The 17633-nt window shown below is 46.2% G+C and overlaps 1 protein-coding gene across 1 annotated transcript in view; it reads left to right on the top strand.

Annotated features, from left to right (window-relative positions):
- FAM83F (family with sequence similarity 83 member F) overlaps nt 1-17255 on the top strand; it is a 37710-nt gene extending 20455 nt beyond the window's left edge. The window contains exons 2-5 of the mRNA XM_044678312.1: nt 3637-3804; nt 4640-4761; nt 4974-5680; nt 16732-17255. Of these exons, the coding sequence (XP_044534247.1) occupies nt 3637-3804; nt 4640-4761; nt 4974-5680; nt 16732-16781 (1047 nt within the window). The 3' untranslated portion in view covers nt 16782-17255. The remainder of the gene's footprint in view (nt 1-3636; nt 3805-4639; nt 4762-4973; nt 5681-16731) is intronic.
- Nucleotides 17256-17633: the final 378 nt, after the last annotated feature.

Genomic DNA, 17633 nt, shown 5'->3' with positions numbered 1-17633 from the left:
ACAGAGATTAAGTGACTTGCCCAGGATCACACAGCTGCTGGGAAGTGTCTGAGGTAGGATTAGAATTCGGGTCTCCCTGACTCTAGGTCCAGTGCTGCATCTCCTGGGCCACTTTTCTGGCTAAGTGCAGAGGTTCAAATAGAATGATGGATCCTTGGGAAATAGGATGAATGAAAGAGAAAAAAGGTAAAGCCTTGGAATCAGAGAGCTTACCTGGCTTCAAGGCCCATTTACCAGCTGTGTGACCCTGGATAAGTCATTAAACATTAGTCTTTGAGTCTCTCTCAGCTGTTTCAGGTATAAAAAGGAGTTTTTGTGGGGCAGGGAAAGAATGCTGGGTCTGCGTGGAGCCAGGGGGCTTGGGGTTCAGGGCCTGCATCCTCTATGAAATTTGCATGTGACACTTTTCCTCTGGAGCCTCAGTTTCCCCATCTGCCAAATGAAGGGGCTGGACTAACATGATTGGTCAGCTCTCTTGCAGTCTGAAGCCTCTCCTTGCCTCTGTCATTGTCACTGGAGAGAGTGGAGGGCAGACGCTGGATAGCACCACGGTCAGCTGGTGTCTCCCAGATCCATCCTAGATGGGGTTCCTAGTCTTTTGGTGGCTTCCACAGGCCAGGGGGAAGGCGAAAGAAGAGTTGCTGCTGGTGCTGAGAGAAAGCTTCCATTATTTTTAGTATCTGATAGTAATTAAGGAGCCCAGAGAGAGAATTAGTGGAGCTGGGCTATTTAATTAAAACTGAATGGCATGTAGAAGGAAGTCTCCAGTCTCTCTCCTCCCCCCTTCCCTGACTTTCTAGCAATGAGAACGCCAGACGAGAAGCGTTAGAACATGAGAGTGGAAGGGGCCGGCTTGGTTCCCAGGGGCTTATCAGCCCAGCGACTTCCAAGAATGGCTGCCAGCTCAAATTAGCCTCTCGTGGTGGGCGATGCCCATCCAGGAAGGGGCAGGCAGAGACCAAGGTGATCTCAACATCCCTTCCTGAGAATCTGAGCCTAGGACAGCATGTTGTCCAGCCTAGCACTGGGGGGATTTGTGTCTCCATCCTCTTCCCCAGAGCATATAGAAACTCTGGGCAGCCTGGACAATTGCTCAGGAATGAAACAGAGCAGCAGGAGCTCTGGGAGGAGGGGGCTGGCTGTCATGAGCCTGACACAACAGAGTGGAATGTCAGATGGTACCTATGGAGCCCAAGCACAAGGTAATTAGCACTCCTGCACCCTAACTAGAGTAGGAGCAGAGAGCAATTGTTTTTTTTTTTTAATACAAATATTTTACTGTTTAATTTAGCATGACACAGTGGATAGAATCTCACCGGTGAATGGCAGGCTGTGGTCCTGGGAGAGATAGAGGGCAACAAGGACAGGATTTATCCAGAGACCTCCCTTCTAGTTTCATGATTGCCCACCCCAACTTGCCTTTGATGCCAACTTTGGACAAGATACTTCTCCTGGGCTTCATTTTCTTCCTCTGTAAAATGAAGGAGTTGGACCAGATGATGTCTAAGATCCCTTCCAGGTCTAAAGCTTAGTTACTCTATGTTCACATCCAGAGAAAGAACTGTGGGAGCAGAAACACAGAAGAAAAACAACTGCTTGATCACATGGGTTGATGGGGATATAGGTTCTAAACCAGTGATTCCCAAAGTGGGCGCTACCGCCCCCTGGTGGGTGCTACAGCGATCCAGGAAGCAGTGATGGCCACAGGTGCATTTCTCTTTCCTAGTAATTGCTATTAAAATTTTTTAAATTAATTTCTAAAGGGCTACGTAATATTTTTTCTGGAAAGGGGGTGGTAGGCCAAAAAAGTTTGGGAATCACTGCTCTAAACCATCACTCTAGTACAAATATCAATAATATGGAAATAAACCTTGATCAATGACACACCTAAAACCCAGTGGAATTGTTCATTGGCAATGGGAGGGGGCTAGGAGGAGTGGAGGGAAGGTACATGAGTCATATAAACATGGAAAACTATTCTAAATTAATTAATTAAATAGAAATTTTCAGCAACCCCCCCCCAAATAAAGCTTAGTTCCTTAGATTCTGGAACTGATAAAATTGATTTGGCCTTTGAAGAGTGAGTGGGTCATGACTGGATATTGAGGAGGAAAAAGGACATATTTTCAGATACAGGTAACACCATGAGCTAAGGCCTAGAAGTAGGAATAATTAAGCCCTATTTGGGGGACAATGAAGAAACTAGCCTGGCTGAAATGAAGGGGTTTGCAGAGTGAGAACAGTAGGACAAAAGATTGGAAAGCAGAACTAAAGAGATTGCAAAGGGCCTTGAATGTCAACATGAGAGTCTAGACTTAATCCAGTAAGTGAAATTCCTCAGTGTTTTGATTTGAGAATGATATAGGATGGGGAAAAAAACCAAGAGAATGAGACCAACTGGGGTTGTTTATTCTGAAATGCCATGGGAGGGTGATGGGGTAGAGACAAGGCTCAGCCCAGCTTAATGGTCATGCAACTGTGTGGAGGATGGAAATGAGCCTTCTCTTTGCCTCCCCATTAGTGTTAACACTTCCTCTCTCTGTCATTTCTCCTTGGGATGAATGGAACAGTTCTGGGTTTCCCTTCTAAGATGCTCTCCCCTCACCTGCTCAGTCACCAAACATTAAGTCCCTACAGCAAGCTAGGCACTTGGGGTATAAATACAAAAAGAAACCATGTCTGCCTTCAAGGAGTTTGCATTCTATTTTGCTGGAACAGCACAGAAACAGAGGACTTAATTTAGTAAGATCAATGCAATTTGGAGAATGCTGAAGTAGGCAACATATGAACATAAAAGTAAATACAGAATATATACAATGTTTTTAAAAGTCATTTTGAGGGGCAGGGTGAGTATTGAAATAGTATCCAGATAGGAAAAATCTTAGGAAACAAAGATGCCATTGATCAAAGGGGAAAGGGCCGAACAATTTGTTCTATTTGTATCTGTACCTAATGGGATATTGCTGAACTGGAACATTAAAGCTGGAACATTCCAAACTCCTGAGATTCTAGGGAAGATTTGTATGAACTGATGCAAAGGGAAAACAAGCTGAAACAGGAAAACAATACACCCAATGACAGTAGGAACAAAGGAGAAAACCAGAACTCTGATTAATGGCAGTGCCCAAACCTGAACCCCAGAAGACTGTTTTGTTAAACATGCCTCTCTTTTCAGAGGAGAGAGGTGTTGTTCCATAGTCACAACAGCTGTTTGAGGTAGGTTCTATGAGTTATGTTGTCCCCATTTTACAGATGAGGAAACTGAGGTTCCTAAAGGTGACGTCCATTCGGACTTGCCCAGGGTCATGAAGCTATTAAGTCTTGAGATTTGAACTTAAGATATCTCCCGAGTCAAATTCAGCACTTCCCAACATATCAAACAAGATAATATCTGGAAAGTGTTTTACAGACCTTCAGAAGCAACATAAATGTTAGGTATTAGCTGTCACTGCTACAGTGAGGTGTAGTCACAAGTAGAGTTTGCCTCCTTTGAGCCTCCACCGAGCTTTCCCTGCTGCCTGAGTTGGGGCATGCTCCTAGGCATGGCAAAGCCACTATCAGTTAGGAAATAAGCATTGATTTGGCCTCTCTTGTTTGTGGCTAAGCACCATGCTAACTATTGTTCCCACCTTCTAGGTCATTGCGGTGGTCATGGACCTTTTCACAGATGGGGACATCTTCCAGGACATTGTCAATGCTGCCTACAAGAGACGGGTCCCAGTGTATATAATTCTGGATGAGGCAGGCGTCAAATTCTTTCTAGAAATGTGTCGGAACTTGGAGCTCAATGATTTCCGGATCCGGGTATGGGCTAAGCCTTCAAGGGGACGGGAGGGAAAAGCCTGGACTCTGGGGGTAATGGAGGTAGTGAAGGGGATGGCTTCTTCCTCCTACCTTTTCTGCTCTCTACTCAGCAATGAGCTTACGTTAGCATCCAAAGGAAATAAAAAACATGCCCCTAATTTTCCCCTGACCTCCATTCTGTAGGAGGGAAGGAGGACTTCCCAGGCCTTGGTTCTTATCCAGACCACTGTCAGGTAGGCTGTTTCTTGGTGCTTGTCATCACCAATAGGTGGGGAAGCCATCATCCTAGGTGGTCCTTTGAATGATAATGCCCTTTAAGAGTTATCACTCTCATTGGACCCTCACAACAACTTTATAGGGTGGTCACTATGATTATTCCCATTTTATAGAAGAAGTTAAACATCTTGCCATGAAGCAACTCAGTAAGGTTATGAGATAGGATTCAAACCTGAGTCCTCATGATTCCAGGCTAAAAGCATTCAGGAAGAGTCAGGGGAGCTGTCCAGTCCAGCTCTTATCTACATGCTCCTTTCTCTGCTTACCTGGTTCCCACCAGCCTTTACAAAGGGACACCCAACTTATGGGGTGAGAGCCAGCCTCACTGCTATCTGCTGGGCACAAAGTGTTGACCGTTCTGCTTATAGTGAGGGTCCAAGAAAAGAATTGGGGTCAGATATGGAGAGGATTTCAAACCATCTGAGCCCTGGATGGCCAAGAGACTGCAGAGCAAGGGGAACTCACTTTCTGCCATTTTACACACACTGTACACCCCTATACTCATCCTAAGTCCACCAGGTTAAGGGACCTACTTAATTCCTTTCTCTTCTTCCACCAGAACATCCGAACCCGTTGTGTGACTGGTGTTGGGTTCTACACACCTACTGGAAAGGTCAAAGGAACTCTCTCCTCCAGGTTCCTAATGGTAGATGGTGACAAAGTAGCTACAGGGTCTTACAGGTGAGTGGGCCTGAGACAGAGGTGGGCAGGTAGAGTGTCCTACTTCAGTCCTTTCTGTCTCTGATGTCCTTTGAGCTTTGGGAAATGAAACTGAAGAAAGCCTGTGGTTTGGGAAGAATCCAGAGTAATGGGGATGGGGAGAGGGGTGGTCCATGGGCTGAGGAGCTACAGAGGGGCCAGAAGGACTAAGAGGGCATTGCTTCTCCTTGTAGATTTACTTGGAAATCTTCCCATGTGGACAGAAATATGCTCCTGGTATTGACAGGGCAGTACGCAGAGCCTTTTGATGTTGAGTTCCGAGAACTTTACGCCATCTCAGAGGAAGTGGACCTATACCGGGAGCTGGGCCTGACAGGCCTCAAATACTCCTCCACGGTGGCCCGTAAAATGATCAATCCAAAGTATGCCCTGGTAGTGGGCAGCCGACAACCCCCTGGGGAGATGATGCGCTGGGCAGCGCGACAGAAGCAGGAAGCTGGAGGAGGCAAGGATGAACCAGAGGAGGGAGGCCGAGAAGGCTCTGAGTCTGCCCGACGCCTTGACAGCTTTCTCCATGACCTGGTCACACTGGATCAGGTGCTGCCTATGATGGACCTTCCATCCTTGGAAGGGTCGGACTATAAAGGTGGCAAGGGGAGTGCCCCTGGGCGCCTAGAACTAAAACCCAAGGGCAAAGAGGCTTCTGGCCGAGCTGGGAGGAGTGAGGCTACCAATGGAGCACCCGTCCCCAGCAAAGAAGGCAAACGCCTGGGCACCAAGTTCAGCTGGAGATCTAAGCGTGCTCCCGCCAACGGCATGATCAGCTCCCTCTCCACTGAGACCTTCTCCGAAGGGGAGTTTGTGGTAGTAAGGAGGCCAGCCACGAACCCAAGTACCCAAAGTGCCAATGGTGGTGTCCACAGCAACGGCAACGTTTCAGGTGGGGATCCTACCCCAACTCTGTCCTCTACCTTCCACCTCCCCTCCTCTTCATCTGACCTCTTCCCTGTCTCTTTCCCCAGTGAGTACATAACACCAATTATGCCACACAGCCTTACAAGGTGTTTTTTAGAAATTATTTTTATCGGTACCTTTTGTTTTTATATTACCTTCATTTGCAAATACATCCATCCTTTAGTCCCTTCCCAGGGAGCCAGCCCATATAATGAAGAACACAAAAGAAAGCAGAGGGAGAGGAAGTTCAGCAAAACCATCCAATCCAAATTAGCCAAAGCTGGCAGAGGATTGATTGAATGCTCCTCATCCATAATCCTCTACCTCCTCACAAGTCATTCTCAAAGCTCATGGGGCAGTGAAAAGGCACCAGACTTGGGAATCGTAAGACCTGAATTCAGGTGTTGGCTCTGTTCCTTTCTGCCTGTTTGATCATGGGCAGGTCACTACCTACTCTGGGCCTGACCTATAAAATGAGGGGGTTGGACTAGATGATCTCTTATGGTCCCACTAGCTCTAAACCTATGACATTCTCATTCTCGGTTTCACATTTATAATCTGGATCACTCAATTCAGGGATTCCAATAACCCGTGAGCATGCAGCCCTCATTTGACAGGTGAGGAAACTGAGGAATAAACAGAGAAGGCATTTGTATTAGTCACAAAATTAAGTGATGGACAAGTTTGAGTACCTAGTATATGCCAAGGACTGGGCTAAGCTCCGGGGATACAAAGACAGAAATGAAGCAGGCTCTGCCCTCAAGGAGCTTCCATTCTGTCAGAGGAGATAGAGCTAGGACAGGAATGCAGGGGACTTTCTCTGCCTTTCAGGCCCAGGGCTCTTTCCAGAAGATCCCCAGGAGCCCCCAAGAAGAAACTAAAGAGAGGGGACTGCCTTGCCCAAACAGAGCCTGTTCTCTCCTGTGTCTGACCAATGACCTTGGCTTATTTCTTTCTCTAAAGAGTTAACCAGATTCACTGCCAGGTTGGGGACTGGCCTTTTGATGGTTTTTGCTTTTTCTTTCCTCCAAGAATTTGTCTGTGTTTTAGACTGAGATTTACCGGGAGGCCAGAACTATGTCTAATTTATCTTACGGTTTCTAGAACAGCCAAAAAGACCCTTCTTTGGGGGGAGAGTGGTGCTAATAACTTGGGCTGCAGATGTTCCTTGGCCACAGAAATAGACTCTGCCCCAGGGAACTGGCTTGGAAGAATCAGAGGAATGGAAAAGAGGCGGAGAATGGTCCACAAGGGAGGGAGCATTGAGAACCAAACCTGGCCTGCTTCTGAAAGCTCTAGTTTATAGTTGAAAGACCTGGTTTAGAGTCTTCTAACCAGTTAAGTGGCTTTGGGCAAGTTAACCAACCTTGCCAAGAATTAGTTCCCTTATTTATAAAATGGGGATTATACTTCTCAGGATTAGTAAGTAGATAGAGCCTTGGTTCCGGGGTCAAAAGTCCTGAGTTCATATGGTCTAATCCCTCTTCAGAAGAGAAAGCTCAAATGCCTAAGTTCCAAAGTCACATAGTTAGGATGTAGCATCTTGGAGAGTCAAGCTCAGTCTTCTGACTCCACCACCATGGCTCAAGGACAATGGAGTCTGAATCTCAGGGCTCTTGGAAGGCTGGCCTTCTCTAAGACTCCCTTCTCTCAGAATAGAGAAACTCTTCTCCTGCTCTGCTCTGCCCTGCCAGGGGTGTGGAAGCATCCCTGGCTTATTTTGACTTCTGAGGCTTGTGCTTCTAAAGTTTTAAAATGATCAACCACCAAATCACTTGACCCCCATTGCCTACCCTTACTGCTCTTCTGCCTTGGATCCAAAACACAGTATTGATTCTAAGACGGAAGGGAAGGGAAGGGGAAGGGAAAAGGAAAAGGAAGGACAGAGCAGAGGATATTAGGATCACAGATTTAGAGTTGGAAGGGACCTTAAAAGTCATCTAATTCAGCCCCCTCTTTTATTTTTTTAAATCTTGACTTGCCCAGGGACATATGCTAGGAAGTGTCTGAGGCCAAATTTGAACCCAAGTCCTCCCAATTACAGACCTGGTTCTCTGTCTACTGTGGCAACTAACTGCCCCTGAGCCCCCTCATTTTACACAGGAGAAAATTGAGGTTCAGAGAGATAGTCACTTGCTCAAGTTAGAATTTGAACCCAGCTCCTTGGACTCAAAATCCATCTGTCTTTCTACTATATGTACCACCCTGCAGGAAGAAACTGATGTTCCTTCCCTCTCCTCTGGTTGTTCCCAAATTTGTACCTTCCCTCCTCCATATCCCACCAGATGCTACGCTGCTTTGTGACTCTTCCAGAGAGGAAGGGTTGCCATGGAGAACACCTGGCAGGGAAGGGAGGAGAGGAGGAACAGAAAAGAACCCAGCCTGGAAAAGGAGAAGCCTTTGTAGGCTGGCCTCATCCTCCCGGTTAGGACCCTCACCCTCTAGGTGATGTCTGCTTAGAAACCCCATCACCCCACTGGCTAGTCATTTCCCTGTGTCTCTGGTGGATTCCTCAAGATTTAAGGGTCCCCCTGCTTGAATGGCATAGCAATTGGTTGTTACTTTTGAATGCTGGGTATAAGTAGGAGGGAAGGGGCACCCAGGCTGATCCTGGGCAGGTAGGAAGGGCTCAGATAAATGGAAAGGAGAGAAAGAGGGCCAGGGGAGCCCTGGGAACCAAGAAGAAGGGGAGACTTGCTCATGATTACACAGGGTTTAGTAAAAGATAGAATTGACTGAGGTCCTCTGATCCCAGATTTAGGATTTTTCCCATTATACCACTTAAGGGCTTCCCAGTTTACAGATACTGTTATAACCACTGCCTCTCTGAACCACATCTGTGTTGAAGGCAAAAGAAGGGGTTAGGATAGAGTGCCAGGCTTGGGGTAGGGAGGACCTGGGTTCAAATTTGACCTCAGGTACTCCCTAGCTGTATGACCCTGAGCAAGTCATGTACCTGTAATTGCCTAGCCCTTGCCACTTTTCTGTCTTAAAATTGATATTAAGACAAAAGATAAGGGTTAAAAAAAATTGCTAATTGATCTTGAAAAAAATCCCCTCCTTTTTTTCCTTCTTTGGCCTCAGTTTCCTCATCTGCCCTCCCATCTCTCAGTCATATGAAATCCTTTACAGTGTCACCCCCAGGGTAAATGTCTGAGCCAGAGCCCTGGGTGCCTTTGGGAGGGGTTGGGGGACCCAGAGACAACAGCTTCAGGCTTGATGGAATTCATTTAAGTGGCCAGCTCCCACAAGCAGGCCAGGCATGATAAAAGCTCCAACTAGGAAAAATAAAGACAGGGATCTCGAACCCCACCAAGACCATGCTTGTGTTTGGTAGGAGATCCTTTCATTTTCCTCCTGTGGCCGTGAGGCTCTGTCAGTCTTTCCTCAAAACAGAAAGTGTGATGGATTGAAATCAGAAGACCTATGGGGAAAGGAAATAGATCTTAGCTCTGCCCTTCAACCCTCTGGGCCTCAACTACCTCATCTGTAAAAAGTGAGGAAGTTGGACTTAATTAATGGCTTCCGAAATCTCTTCCAGCTCTAAATCAGAGGTTCTCTGCAGTATTGTGCCCCTGACCTTCATGATTCTCCTTTAACCCCCAAACACTTTTATCTCCTTCCTGAGAACGGAGATACCTTTTGAACTGACATAATAAAATCACAGACTTAGAATTCATTAGAAAAAACCTTAGCAGGCAGTGAGGTGGCTCCATGGAGAGAGCCAGGTCTGGAGATGGAAGGTCCTATGTTCAAATGTGGCCTCAGACACTTCCTAGCTGTGTGACCCTGGACAAGTCACTTGACCCTCATTGCCTAGTCCTTACCACTCTTCTACCTTGGAACCATTACATAGTATTGATTTTTTAAAAAGCCTTTAAACCTTCCTTTTTAAAAAAAAAAAACAAAAAAAACCCTTACCTTACACTAATACTGTTGTTTGGTTCCAAGGTGGAAGAGCAATAAGGGCTGGGGGGTACAGGGGTTAAGTGACTTGTCCAGGGTCACACAGCTAGGAAGTATCTGAGGCCAGATTTGAATTGAGCCACCCAGCTGCCCCCTTAAAAAATTTTTTTTCATAGTATTGATTCTAAGATGGAAGGTAAGGGTTTAAAAAACAATTAGAAGGGAGAGAATGTAGAGACTGACTCCATTTTACAGATGAGGAAACAGAAGCCAAGAGAATTAGCCCACTCCTCCCTTTGGGTTTGCCTAAGGTCACTGGGCTATTGAGGTCTGGCCTAGGACGGTTGCTCTGGAGCCTGAAGGGGCTCCTGAGACCCTCTAGTCCCTCCACATCATTATACCGATGGGGAAACTGAGGCCTGGAGTTCTACTGTCACTCTCCGAAGCTCAAGGTCCCAGCAAAGGTGCTTGGTGCTTCTCTTCCTTTGCTGGACACTCGGGGGGGGGGGGGGAGGGGGTGGTGGATAAAAAGGGAGCTGGAGGGAGAGAGGATTCTCATCATCCCACTCAAAGCCTTTAGCCCTGATAGAAAAGGCTAAAGGCTTGCAAAGTGCTTTGCGCCCATCATCAGATCCGATCCTCACAGTAGCCTCGGGAGGCAGGTGCCACAACCTGTTTCGGGGGTTCAGGAAGGGTCAGAGAAGAGGTGACTCCGCGCTTTGTGGCGCCGCCCCGGGGACCATCCATCCGCAACCTTATACTCCCCTCTAGCGGTAGCACTGGGCCTCGAACTTCCTCTGCGTTCTCTGTGTAGCTGGCGCACTTCCTGGGTACCAGGGCCCCAGCAGGCTGGAGGACACCCAGACTGGATGGAAGAGGGAAAGCCAGCCAGGCTCGGGCCCAGGGAGGGGGCAGGGTGTACCCCAGGCACTGGACGGGGGCTGGATGCTGGGAGGCGGGGTTAGCCAGAGGAGGGACATCTCCACCTGGAGGCCCGCTGCCCACTGGGAGCATATAGATGCATGGGAGCTGGAGGCACCGGCCCTTGCTGGGTCAGTAGAGACTCTGGGGGGACCTGGGTTCGAAACTGGGTAGAAGTCATTCATCTGCGTCCAGAAGCGTGTTGTGTGCTACTCAGAGGGTCTGTAATGATCTCTGCACGGTCAGAGCAATCACATGGAAAAGCGTCATTTATTTTAGTGGATGGAGACTTAGAAAGAGCTTTCTTACAATCTTCTGAGAAAGGGAAGACAAAAAACATTGTGCCCATTAAAAAACAAAGCAAGCCTGACCTTCCGTCTTAGAATCAGTACTGGGGAATGGTTCCAAGGCTTCTGCATTGAGCAACGAGGGTGAGGCAATGGGGATTAAGTGACTTGCCCTGGGTCCTCCCATCTCTAGGCCTGGCTCTCACCTAGCTGCTCCTATATCATTCCCATTTTATAGATGAGTACCCCAAATCTTGGATCCATAGGATTTAAGCTGCACAGGCTTAATAAAGGATTGTCTTAGTCTAAGCATCCCATTTTATAGATGTGGAGACTGAGTCTCAGAGAAGCCAAGTGACTTATATGGGTCTCACAGGCATAGGGAACAAGCGGTTAGGACTGAAACACACTGGCCCAGGATGGAAATTGATGGCATAGCCTACCTGGGGTCTTCACATTCCTCCTCCCCGAGGTCTATGTTCAGAGGAGGAAGGTGGAAGGGGATGAGTGTTGGGGTGGGACGGGTAGCCTCCAGGGAGGAAGGTTTCTCAAACAGCCCTTGGCTCCCTGCCTCTCTGAACCTCCGCTCCCAAGCTATGGCACTGACTCGCTCGCCTGCCGCCAAAACGGGGCTGCCTCAAGGGAGGGTTTTGGCACCAGATTAATAGGCCAAGCCAGTAAAAGAGGCAGAGGAGAGGAAGTGAGGTGGGCTCTCTGGCCAAGTGCAACAGCCTGGGGACTGGAGAGAGGCAGGATTCAATTACCCAGCCTGGAGGCCCGCCAGATGCCAGGGCGCCCCAGCTCTGAGGCCCACAGCACAGAGTAGGAAGTTTCCAAGGGAGGGATGGCATCCAGCTCCTTTTGTCCAAAACCCCGTGAAAGAAGGAGAGTATCCAGGCCGGGGCAGACTCCTGAGGGCTGTCCCTGAGATTTCCTGAATAATCTGGGGGTGGAAGAAGACAGGCTCAAGAGAGGCAACGTCTGGATTTTGTTGTCAGATGGAGGAGGCCAGAGAGAATGAGCTGGGTCTGGCCAGGGTACCAGACCAGCTTAATGGGCCATAAACAATGGGGTATGATGAATGATGGTGGACAAGCTCCAAGGAATAGGGTTTATGACAAGGGGGACAAGGGACTGCTGGGTGTCTGTTTACTTTAACATCTCTCTTGCTAATGGCCTGAAAGAGAGAGGCAGACATTGGTCCCTTTCATTGAGTTCCCAGTTGCTCGAAGGTGGTAGGAATGTTCCCTGTGGGGGATGGATGGGGACCGTCTGAGAAAATGCTGGAGAAGCCATCAGGGAACAGGAAACAGGAGGAAGAATCTTCTCTGGGACAAAAGGTCCAACACAGTCTCCCCACTTCACCCCAAGCAAAAACTCAACAGACTGACCCAAAAGCATGAGAGTAGGCATGGTCCTGATGGAAGAATGCCTGTCCTGGCTGGCTCAGAAAATGGGAGAAGGCCAGAGATGAGGAGACTCTACGGTCTGGTGCTAGTGGAAAGACTGGTTTATAAAATCTCTACATCATTCATAGGGAACCTCTAGTTCAACCTCTATCTGAATGGAAATTTCTAAAGCAGCTCTGACCATTGGGCAATCTAACCACTGCCTGAAGCCCTCCAGAGAAGAGGAACTGACCCACCACTTTGGGGCTGCTTTCCCTGTTTGCAGGTTTTCCTTCTGTGGATCTACCACTCCTGGTTCTGCCCTGTGGGTCCAAATAGAACAAGTTAAAGAGGCTTAAGTGAGATAACAGGCCATTATTGGTTTGCCAGCCTTAGGATGCTTTTAAAAAAGCTGTTATCATTCTGTCTAATCTCCTGCCTAGCCGCCCTCCCCGAGCTGATAGACTACCAGTTTTGGTTCCCTTAAATTGTCTTTTCTACAGATTAAACCCCTTGAGAGCCTTCAGTGCAGCCTCAGTCCTGGTCACTCTCTGAACTTCCAGCCTACGGCCACAAAACTCTCCACAGTATTTCTGGTGAGGTCAGTGCAATGAATCTGTTCCCTGCATATGTGTAGCTGGGTCAGGACCTGCCTCTGACCTACAGCAGCTATCAGACCCCAAATCGCTTCACTGGACAAATGTTCTAGGCAAATCTAAGACCATAAGCTAAACCACAGTGGCTGGACTTTTTTTTTTTTTTAAACCCTCACCTTCCGTCTTGGAGTCAATACTGTGTATTGGCTCCAAGGCAGAAGAGTGATAAGGGTAGGCAGTGGGGGTCAAGTGACTTGCCCAGGGTCACACAGCTGAGAAGTGGCTGAGGCCAGATTTTAACCTAGGACCTCCCATCTCTAGGCTTGACTCTCATTCCACTGAGCTACCCAGCTGCCCCCTGGACTTTTTAAAAAAAATGCTTACCTTCCATCTTAGAAAGAATTCTTAAGGCTTTAAAAGAATGCCTACCCTTTGACCCAGCTTCTGGTACTTCTGGTACCCCAAAGAGATAATAAGAAAAAAGACTTATACAAAAATATTTATAGCTGTGCTCTTTGTGGTAGCAAAAAATTGGAAAATGATGGGATGCCCTTCAATTGGGGAATGGCTGAACAAATTGTGGTATCTGTTGGTGATGGAATACTATTGTGCTCAAAGGAATAAAGAACTGGAAAGACCTCCAGGAACTGATGCAGAGTGAAAGAAGCAGAACCAGGAGAATGTTGTACACAGAAACTGATAGGCTACCAGTTTTGGTTCCCTTAAATTGTCTACAGATTAAACCCCTTGCATACACACTGTAGCACAATCAAATATAATGGACTTCTCTACTGGCAGCAATGCAATGATCCAGGACAATTCTGAGGGATTTATGAGAAAGATGCTACCCACATTCAGAGGAAGAACTGTGGGAACAGAAACGCAGAAGAAAAACCTATGATCAATTAATGTGGTTCGATGGGGATATGATTGGAGTGTTAATGTTAAAAGATCACTCTACTATAAATATGAATAACATGGAAAAGGTTTTGAACAATGATATATGTATAACCCAGTGGAACTGCTCATGAGCTCCGGGAATGGGGAGGAAAAAAGTATGTGTGTGTGGGGAGAATCATGAATCATGTAACCATGGAAAAATATTCTAAATAAAGGAATACTTGTCACACACACCAAAAAAAAAAGGAAAAAGAAAAGATAAGAAAGAACTCTTAAGATGGAAGGGCAAGGTCTGGGTAATGGGGGTTAAGTGGCTTGTCCAGAGCCACCTAGCTAGGAAATAACTGAAGCCAGACTTTGAACCCACATCCTTCCTAGTCTGGTTCTCCCTCCACCAAGCTGCTTAGCTGTACCATAGCTGCTGATCTTTGAGAAAGCTAAGTAAGACAGCGGATAATTCTAGATCTGGCATCAGGAAGACCTGAATTTAAATCCTGCTCTGGTGGCTTCCAGGTTAAGATGGTGGCAGAGTAAATCCTGCTCTGGTACTTGCTGTGGGACCCTGGACAAATTGGCAAACCTTAAACCACTATATAAATATTGGTGAGAAGGAAGCAAATCTTTATTAAGTGCCCACTAAGTCTCATTTTATCCTTATAACAATCCCGAGAGGTAGGTGCTATTACTATTCCCATTTTAAAGTTGAGGAAACTGAGGCAGTTAGAAGTTAAATTACTTCACCTTGAGTCATACAGCCAAGAAGTGTCTGAGACTGGATTTGAACTCAGGTCTTCTGGACTGTTCAAAGCACTTTCAAATATTTTCTCGTTTGATCATTACAACCCTGAGAAGTATCAGCTGTGATTGTTCCCTTTTCACTTGTTGTGGAAATTGAGGCCAACAGAGATTAAATGACTAGCACCGAGTCACCCAGCTAGGAATTATCTGAGGCTGGATTTGATCTCAGGCTATTTATCATTTTTATTCCTGATACAATAATGCCCTGATTACCAAGGATGCCATTATAAAGGTCATAGGCCACCTTTCTAGTTTAGGAGCTCAGGAGCTCCAGCCTGATGCTATGGAAGGGAGTGGATGCCAGCAAAGAGGTTTAAGTGGGATGGAAGACGAGGGCTTCAGGCTGGTTGGGGACTGGAGACGGACATATTTATGCAAGAGGGAATATATACAGTAGAAGCCCAGCGCTTGGTTATGGGTGGAATTGTCTTCTGGACTGATGAAGGTCAGAAAGGGCTGTGAGTTCTTTCTTGGACCTCAGGAGAAGTCTGATGTTTATATCTTACATCTCTTTAAAGCAGCTGCATGGCTCCACTTGACTCAGAAGTCCCCAAGGTATAGATCTGACTAGATCCTCTGAGCAAGAATTATCTTTCTTCTTTCCCCAAATTGGGCCATTGTCTGTGTTTCTAAGTTTTGTTGGGGATTTGAAAGCCTCTAGAGCCATGAGTCTCTAACCTTTTGTTGTGTCCTGAACCCGTTTCACAGACTAGGGAAGTGGATGGATTATTTCTCAGAATCATTTTTTAAAATGTATTTTCCTCCTTCATTTATGTGTTTGTTCATTCATTTGTAAACCCTTACCTTTTGTCTTAGAATCAATACTGTGTATTGGTTCTAAGGCGGAAGTGTGGTAAGGGCTAGGCAAAAGGGATTAAGTGACTTGCCCAGGGTCACACAGCTAGGAAGTATCCGAGGATAGATTTGAACCTAGAACTACCTGGCTCTCAATCCACTGAGCCACCCAGCTGCCTTCTATTTTCCTCTTTTAAATCAATGTTATTCTTAAAAACAAATGCAAAAAAGGTTAGTGGGTTAGGATATAAGACAAGATTACAACTATTTTATTTATTTTTATTAGTATTATACTTTATTCTTTTTCAGAATCATGTTTTTAAGTAATTGAAAGAAATGCTAAATTTTCAGTTAAAAGGCAGTAAAAATAAAGATGTAATTTTTTTTCCCATCCAGATTCACAGAATCCCCTAAGATCTGTCCCAGGTTAAGAACCACTGCTTTAGGGCATCAGCTCTCCAAGTGTGGTCCAGGAACATGAAGAAGTCTGCTGGATCTTTTCAGGGCATCCTCAGAGTCAAAACTATTTTTATAACAATACTAAGATGTTTTAACTTCTACTACCATAAATATAGATACGACCCACAGAAACAAAAATTCTTGTCAGAGGAGCAGAGGGGAGGGGGGATGGGAATCCAATAATTTTTAATAGTCTAAAGGGGTCCTAGGAGCAGCTAAATAGCACAATAGATTGAGCACTGCGCTTGGAATTGGGAGGTCCTGGGTTCAAATGTGGCCTCAGATACTTCCTAGCTGTGTGACCCTGAGTAAATCATTTAACCCCAGTTGCCTAGCCTTGTGCCTCTTCTCTTCTGTCTTAGATTTGATGCTAAGACAGAAGGTAAGGATTTTTTTTAAGAGACTAAAGGGGTCCTGAGATTTAAAAAAAAAAAAAAAAAGGTTGAGAATCACTATTGATTCTCATTTATGTTGTAGTTTAAGGTTTGCCCATTTGTTCTAATTTGATACCCATTATATACATGAGGAGACTCAACACTGGATCTTCTTTGCAGAAGGTATGAGTATGGAGCGTACTGTTAGACAAGGATCATTGAACTGTTTTTTTTTTTTCCACCTTTTAAAAATCTTTGTTATAAGTAATGCCAGGCTGGATAGAAGAGCAGGAAGGGATATGGTTGCTAGTGAAGATGATGATGTAGAAAATAAAAGGTGCCAATGAAATCTTTTTTAATGCCTGGGCGGATACCCCTTACTTTACTAGAGCCCTGACCCTGAGGATCACGAATGCCCAGAAGCTTCAGTGAAAGAGAAGGTACAAAAGACTTCTATTGAATCCATCAAAAAGCATTTGTTAAGCCCTTTCTGTGTGCCTGGTACTATGCTAAGTGCTGGAAGTACAAAGAAAAGTTCCCTACAGTCCCTGTCCTCAAGGAGTTCACATTCTAATCTTTCTTTGCCATTCTTTCTCTGTCTCCATCTCTGCAGGCAAAACGAGCCTTAGTTCTTCAAAGGCGAACAAATGTGTGATTTCCTGAATGTGGCCACTGCCTTGCCTAGGACCCCCAGGTGGCCCCAGACTTCTCTGGCTCCACTGACTCTCAAAAGTTGCCTTGGAAAAGGACTCTTGGATGGACCCCTCTGGAATCTGCACCTTCATTCTGGTCATCAGCCTTCTGACTAATGGCCTTGGTCTTGGCTAGCCTTCTGAACGATGACCAACTGAGTCCTGGACAAGTTCCTCAGCTGTGCTAGATGGGGGGTGGGGTTCACAAACAAATCATGTTTACACTTAGTGGGAGTGGGGAGAGATACTCCTCCCCCTACCTTTGTGCCTGAATTGATGAGAACCAAAGAATATTACTAGCCTTATTTTGTTTTGTTTTGTTTTCCATTTTGCTGGTGATTCTGGAGTACAAAGTTGAAAACTGGACAAAGGAGCAAAGCACCTTCATGCTCATAGCCTAGGAGGGTAACCTCTATTATGGTTCTAGTCAGAGGTCCTGTGTTCAAATCCCACCTGCATGACCTTGGGCAAGTTACTATACTTTCCTATTTCCTCAAGTATAAAATAATGGAGAACAACACCAGGCTGCTTCAGTCATTCCCTTACATGCCAGACTTTTAGCTTTATTTCTTTTGGGAGGAAATACAAGTGGGACAGCCATGGGGGAGGGTGGAGGCAGAGACCAAATCTGCCGTGAGAGGTAAGCAAGGGGGAAGAGGACATCTGGCCTGAACCCAGAAGTCACTTCTGTCACCCTGAGCAATGATGAGGAGAAATGCAATTGGGGACATAGAATAAGTTAGATGGGGTGGCAAGAGGGAGAAGGAGAGAGGTTTCTAGATAGTCTAGAAAAGATGGAAAGGCCCAGAGAGTTCAGATTCAT

The sequence above is a fragment of the Gracilinanus agilis genome, chromosome 5 (genome assembly GCF_016433145.1).
Source record: "Gracilinanus agilis isolate LMUSP501 chromosome 5, AgileGrace, whole genome shotgun sequence".
Classification (NCBI taxonomy): domain Eukaryota; kingdom Metazoa; phylum Chordata; class Mammalia; order Didelphimorphia; family Didelphidae; genus Gracilinanus; species Gracilinanus agilis.
Note: the sequence above shows the minus strand (reverse complement) of the source record. Positions and strands in the feature narration are given on the sequence as shown.